Here is a 7,331-nt window from a genome sequence, read left to right on the forward strand (position 1 = left end):
ATATTAGATGTATCATTTGGTCACGTTAACAGCCTCAACAAAATTATGAATTATCCCCTAAATTTTTTTTTTAAAATTACTGAAAAAAGCAAAAACAAAATCCACCATTGATTTAATGCAGATTACGTGGGGTCATAAAAGCTCGTGCTTCTCCAATTAATTTATCTTTCTTCTCTTGGGTAAAAATTAAAAATAAATAAATAAAAATCCAGTATATATAAATGCATACAAACCATAAGCATAAAAGTAAATTAAAAGCATATCAACCCTGTCTGTCAGTCTGCACTCTGCACACTTATTCAATTCCAATCCCAAAATTATTTTAAAGGTTCAATTTAAAAATAATCATATACTTAATAATTATCAAATTATCTCAATATTTTAATAAAAAATTTGGATTAATATAATCTAATCCATTTACACCATTTAACTATATCTTTTACCAAAATAACTATACGGCGTGTGTGTCTATATATATATATTTGAATTGATAAATGGTATTCAATAATTGAGGGAATGTCTAATATATGGTCTTAAACCCAATAGGGGTACCTTCATGAATAAATGTGAATTAATGTATGATAGATATTTGAATGGTCGCTTGGGCCAGTGGAAACTCTATTAGATAGACATTATCGAATAATATCTTTTGATGAGAGATATGAATAAGAGCTTTCGAGAAAATTTATGTTTTAGAAATTATATGAAACTAATATGTAAATAAAGAATTTATAGTTATTTGAATCCTAAAAAAGCAGAATATTCGTTCTTTTGTTTTGACGGTTAACATTATAGATGTTACTTAATAATTTTATTTACTAAATTACTAAATATATCAAATATAATAAGAGTACACGTCAAGAATATGTTATTTTATTATAACACTTGATGATACACTAATAATTATATAATCAAATATTTAAATCATCGTTTTAAAGAGGATTTTTATCTTCGTATGTCAAATTATAAGTATATAGACAAATATTTAAATTATTATTTTAAAGTGAATTTTTATCTTAATAAGTTAACTTTTATTAGACATGAAAATTTATATTGATATTATATATAATTATAAAAATATTAAAAACTTACTAAATATGGTTATTTATATTTTTTAGTTTAATTTTTAACTTTAATTTAAACCCGAAACTTTATTCACCGTCCATTGTCAGAACTCTCTGCTTCCTTTCATCTTCCTCACTCTATAAATCACACTTCACTCTTCGGCTCTTTCATTCCTGCAACAGGAAGCGGAAGAAGAAACGAAGAAGAAGAGGAAATATGGAGACCCATAATTCCTCTTTCGCTAACTTTTCTTCTTACCTTCGCGCACTTGCCCAGACACCGGCCCGTTTCGCCCGACGGGCCTTTTCCGCAACCACTTCTTACGAGGAAATGAGTCGGGTACGGGCCAAGTCCGGCTCAAATATGCGCAGAACTCTTCGTTGGTACGATCTCATCGGACTCGGCATCGGCGGCATGGTAGGTGCCGGCGTTTTCGTCACCACGGGTTGGGCCAGCCGCTCAGACGCCGGCCCCGCCGTAGTAATTTCCTATGCCATTGCTGGTGTTTGCGCTCTTCTCTCCGCCTTCTGCTACACTGAATTCGCCGTTGATATGCCCGTCGCCGGTGGCGCCTTCAGCTACCTCCGTGTCACTTTTGGTAGCGTTTTGCTCAAAACACTCACGTTGTTTTTTTTTTTTTTTTGGGTTCTTTTTCTTTTATACCTTCCCAAATTTTGTACTGATTTCAAACCTTTCACAGGCGAGTTCGCGGCATTTATAACCGGAGCCAACCTCATAATGGAGTACGTCATGTCAAATGCCGCCGTTTCACGGAGCTTCACGGCGTATGTTGGCGCCGCAATCGGCGTCTCCGCTCCAAAATGGAGATTTACCGTGCACGGACTCCCTAACGGCTTTAACGAAATCGATTTCGCCGCCGTGGCCACCGTTTTATTTCTCACTTTCATAATCTGTTACAGTACTAGACAGAGCTCAATGCTGAACATTGTTCTCACTGTACTGCACATTTTGTTCATCGTGTTCGTGATAGTGATGGGGTTTTGGAGAGGGGATACTAAGAATTTGACTGAGCCAGCGAATCCGAAACACCCGTCCGGGTTTTTCCCGTACGGAGCTTCTGGTGTTTTTAACGGAGCCGCCATGGTTTATTTGAGTTATATTGGATACGACGCCGTTTCAACCATGGCTGAAGAAGTCCAAAATCCGGTTAAGGATATCCCTGTCGGGGTTTCGGGTTCCGTTGTTATCGTTACCATTCTTTACTGCTTAATGTCTGCTTCAATGTCCATGCTTCTCCCTTATGATATGGTGAGTAAATGAGACAATTAGTTAATTAGTTTTTTTATAATTTTTGTCGTGTTTTATTTATTTATTTGTTTTTTTTGTGATCGGGTGTGGTGGGGAACACGAAGATCGATACGGAGGCGCCGTTTGCGGCGGCGTTTAGTGGGAAATCGGACGGGTGGAAGTGGGTGTCAAACGTGATAGGAGTGGGGGCCAGCTTCGGGATACTGACGTCGTTGTTGGTGGCGATGCTTGGACAGGCTCGGTACATGTGCGTAATCGGACGGTCGGGCGTGGTCCCTGAATGGTTCGCTCGGGTCCACCCTAAGACATCTACGCCTGTCAACGCCTCCGCTTTTCTTGGTACGTTTTTTTGTTATCATTTCATTTCATTACTCTGTTTTCGCCTTGATCCTCACGTTATTTCTGTGTTGTGTTGTGCCAGAAAGTTTGTGTATTTGTTGTGTTCAAGATCTGTTATTTGTTTGTTACTCAACTCAAACAAATTCTGTCATCTTCCTCCAATTTGCAAAAAAATTATAGAAGAATCGGTAAAATTGTCGAACAAATATTAAATTGATTGTAAGTTTCGCATGTTCTTACATGGATTAACATTTTTATCAAATGCTTTGTTGGGTTTGTAGTGGTTAATATATACAGGACAAGGAAGGATGGCGAAAAATTTAGTTTTAGGAATCTTGATTATGCGAACTATAGATTGCAGGTTGTACGATGTTGATATTGTAGAAGAATAGAGATGTCGAGGAGGAAACTAAGTGGAAGATTAAATTTCTTTTGTTTGTTTTTTATTTAGTTATATTTGTCTTTATCAATGTGTGATGATGTGTAGTACAAGGGGGGGAAATGCATTTTTGTGAATTATTTATGATGATTTTATATTATTTGTTCTTCTTCTTAGTTTTTAAATGTCAATTCAATCATGAATTACTTTTTGGGTTATAATACCCCACTGTGTCGGGTCAGTTCATCTTTGTTCTTCTATGTTCTTATTATGGGACCCTATGTGATGTTTTGTGATCATGAACAAATTTTCTAAATTTAGCTTTCATTTGGTAGCCCACATGGATTACATAAATGCAATTATCAATGATTTGGGGTATCGATGTGATACACATTTTCATGAGATATTGTGTTTTTAAGAGATGTAAAATATTTATGGCATAGAATCACTGGGAACAATTTTTTTCACTTTGAAATAGTGAACATCTTGTGGTGATGTTTGGGATGGAACTTCTTACTTTTCACTATAGGTACTAATTTTGAGACTATTGCCTTTCCTGTCTTTTAAGTACAACACTTGGGTATATCTTTGTGCGATGTTCATTGTCCTTCTAGTGTTCGTACAGAAAGCAAACTATGTTGTGGTCCGGTAATATTGTCGGGGGCTAACAATCATTGGTTTTACTCGGATTAGTACTGTGCCCTTACATCCGAGTCAATCCAATGGTTCTGATTGTCCAGTATATCTAAGGTTGTTGCTCCATTGCTTGGTATTTGAAATATGGGAACTTTATATTGGGTGTAAAATTTGTGGTTGGGGCATATACGAAAATAGGTGAGATTTTGCAGGCAGATTAAGCATGTGATCTGAGCTAAAAGTTTGATGTGTGCATGAACTAAAGAGGATTGCTCATGGAAAGTATTATGGTTGCTGATTTCAGCACCTTCTTTGTTTAGTCCTTTTAGTTTTGTTTTTGAAGTTGTAAATTTATCTGGTTATATATTCAAGTGGTCTAGATTGGCCTGACTGTCCTCATTATACAAGGATAAAATCCCTTGGTCAGAGCTATTGATTGAAAATGACCTTTGCTCACAAGTTCACCGGGCGAAAGTTGCATTCATATGTTGCTAAGGGCTGACTTGGATGTATTTGGTTCATAGACTTTACTAGAAAAAATAACTTTCTTCCCTTGAATTTTTTTCATCTCTGCCTAGCATCATATGCTTTGTCTCTCGTCTGACTCCTGTCATGAGCTGCTGAACGCATATACTTGGGTAACTAGTTTCACACTTCTAATATATCTGCATTCTCTTCTTTTTCAGGAATCTTAACTGCTGCTATTGCTCTTTTTACCGACCTAAATGTGCTACTCAACCTTGTATCAATCGGGACACTATTCGTCTTTTACATGGTGGCAAATGCCGTTATCTATAGACGTTATGTAAAAGTGGGGACGACAAATCCATGGCCTACATTATCCTTCCTGTTCTTGTTTTCGGTGACCTCTGTCATATTCACCCTGATATGGCGTTTTGTCCCACCATACAAGTCTAAAGCCTTTATGCTCGGATCATGCAGCGTAATCGCCATAGCAGTACTGCAGATTTTTCATTGCATGGTTCGACAAGTGAAAAAGCCGGAGTTCTGGGGTGTCCCTTTGATGCCATGGATACCCTGTATATCTATCTTCTTGAACATATTTTTACTGGGGTCACTTGATGGACCATCCTATGTCCGATTCGTATTCTTTACGGTTTTGGCAGTGCTTGTATATGTTTTATACAGTGTTCATGCTAGCTTTGATGCTGAAGGAGATGAGTGTTTCGGTCAAAAGAATGGAGAAATTGTACATGAATCTACAGAAAGTGAGGACCCTAGATTTAAAGTATAACAGTAAATTACATTTTCTTTAAATGCAATGACCTCTCTACTTTTCTGCGTTGTTTGATGGATAGATACTTAGAAAAGTGGAGTGGGAAGAAGCAAAAGGAATAGAACTGAAATTGACCTCTGCAGTATTTTTGTAGAAATTACAACTTGTATAGTTGGTCTTTGTTTAGGCTCACTCTTTCTGTGTTAGGTCACTTTATCCATCTACTTTTAGTATGACATGTGACCTTAATATACAAAATATAATATAAATTATCGTGAAATATAATTATGTTAAAACTATTATGTAAATGGGAAAAGAGATGAGATTCTGTATATCGTTAATGGGGATAAGAATATGCTAATATAATGAAATTGGGAATTATTGAACAATTTTTGAGCACGAAAGATAGAAGTTTTTACATGGATACCCTTGAGGTTTTTACATGGATGTCTATGGGTGTTTTTGGAATGAAATACTTACATCGTTATAATTATGAAATACTTTGTAAAAAGTTAATTCGGACATATAATCTTAGTTCTACAATTAAAAGAGGTTAATATCTTATTATTTGTCACATGATTAAAATATTATATAGTTACTACCAAAAATATCATTCAATTATAAGGGTGTAAGTGTTCTATTTTAACCCTAAATGATTAACTTGATGGTTGAGGAGGTTTGCTCATTCTTTGAGTTCCTGCGTTCAAATCTTAGGATACCTACCACAATAACATTGTGGTTTATCTGGTCCTTTGAGCTTGTAGGGTGTTTAATAAACTCTGGAGATTAGTTGAGGTGCGTGTAAACTGGCTCAGATACCTCGATTACAAAAAAAAAAAAAAAGTGTTCTATTCTAAAACATATGAGTCTCTTTGTTTGTTCACTAAATCTTAGGGGTGTCCATGTAAAAACCTAGTAAAAGAGGCATGTTTAGGAAGAAAATAAATAATAAATTAAAAAATTAATTTATGAAGTGGAGAAAATCAGAATCTAGAAAGAGACCTGCCTTATCTAATTTTCATAATATGACCAAATAAAAGTGGGCCACCTTGTGTGTTTCATGTTTTCTTTTTATCCCAATTGAATCCTTTATGTCTATTGCATTGTGTCAATTGCTTTCTTTTTATTATTATATTTATTTTTCTTGCAATTTACAATTTTGTTGGGAAATTATTATTTGTTTAGGCCTCCTAAATAATACATAGTACTAGTCACATCTCTTAGGCCTTTGAAAATAGTCAAAAACAATCAAAAGAATATAATATGTACTATTAAATTGGTATTTAATAATTTTTATACATAAATCTTGACCTTAATTTTTTAATATATGGGTTGATATTTCAGACAAAATATAACTTTTTTTTTTTAAAGAATAAATTTCATTCAACTTGAGAAGTTTTGACTTAATTAGTTATATGTTAGTTTATGTAGGTGGGAAAATATTTTAATATATTTTATGAAACTTTAGGAGATGCATTTTTGAAACCCCATTTAATTTTAAGCTTTGTTGACCAATTAGATACTCATTGAATAATTTTTTTTCAAAGTAACAATTAGAAAAGAAGTTTCATTAATTAGCCTTGTAGAAAATAAGCTTTATTTTTGTCATTTAATATTCTATTTTTGGAGTGATGAAACATAAATACATCATTTCCCACCAACTAAAAAAAAAACGAGATAAGGTATGATTGGTTATGGAGTGAATTAGGATAAATTTATGCTCCACAAGCATCTTTACTGAGTCATGGGATTTTGGTTTGATGCCTTCTTCAAGTGGAGTTGCCATTGGTGATTTCCACTTCCTTCATTCTTTGTCCATCAATAATCAACAACACCAAACACCCACTTCAACAAATTATATTTTACTTTCTTTTTTTCTAAATCCATAAATTTTCCGGTCTCGAAAATGAAATTAATATGCCAAGTTTTGATGAATTATTTAAAGATTTAAATACTGAAATTCGTCATAATATTTTCTTTAAAATTTTATAAAATGCATAAGGGATAGAGAAGAGATATATGTTAATAAAACAAATAATTTTAAAGGCTCTAATTGGATCAAATCTTGAGTGATGCGAATAGTTTGTCCTGGGGGGCCTCATAGAATAGGGGCCATGGGCTTACCACAATCCCCACCACAAAACAAAAGTCCTTGCAATATCTCTCTACTTATTGATAACATTTAAAAAGTAAATTCCAAAGAGGGTGCTCTTTTCTTCTTTCTTTCACTTAAGATATGACCTTCACGTGTGACCCAACTCTTCTCACTATAAACAAACCAATCAAACCAACTTTAAAACTATATGATAATTTAATCTAATAAGAAATTTTCAAACTCTTTGAACTTTGACCAAATTTCTTTTGATTCTCAAACAAGATTTGATTCCAATATCTCTTTTACAACTC

The 7,331-nt window shown here is 34.3% G+C and overlaps 1 protein-coding gene across 1 annotated transcript; it reads left to right on the plus strand.

Moving 5' to 3' along the window:
• Positions 1-1,206: 1,206 nt before the first annotated feature.
• On the plus strand, positions 1,207-4,943 carry LOC116145381 (cationic amino acid transporter 6, chloroplastic-like). The gene is made up of 4 exons (XM_031430847.1): positions 1,207-1,663; positions 1,766-2,334; positions 2,439-2,673; positions 4,375-4,943. The coding sequence occupies exons 1-4, from the start codon at positions 1,282-1,284 to the stop codon at positions 4,941-4,943; spliced, it is 1,755 nt and encodes a 584-aa protein (XP_031286707.1). The 5' UTR covers positions 1,207-1,281.
• Positions 4,944-7,331: the final 2,388 nt, after the last annotated feature.

The sequence above is a fragment of the Pistacia vera genome, unplaced genomic scaffold (assembly GCF_008641045.1).
Source record: "Pistacia vera cultivar Batoury unplaced genomic scaffold, PisVer_v2 Contig461, whole genome shotgun sequence".
In the NCBI taxonomy this organism is placed as follows: domain Eukaryota; kingdom Viridiplantae; phylum Streptophyta; class Magnoliopsida; order Sapindales; family Anacardiaceae; genus Pistacia; species Pistacia vera.

Excerpts from the sequence above, each read along its gene's own strand:
- LOC116145381 (XM_031430847.1), top strand. The coding sequence starts at position 1,282 with ATGGAGACCCATAATTCCTCTTTCGCTAACTTTTCTTCTTACCTTCGC. Across the intron at positions 1,664-1,765 it reads CTACCTCCGTGTCACTTTTG|GCGAGTTCGCGGCATTTATA; the intron begins GTAGCGTTTTGC and ends AACCTTTCACAG. Across the intron at positions 2,674-4,374 it reads CAACGCCTCCGCTTTTCTTG|GAATCTTAACTGCTGCTATT; the intron begins GTACGTTTTTTT and ends CTTCTTTTTCAG.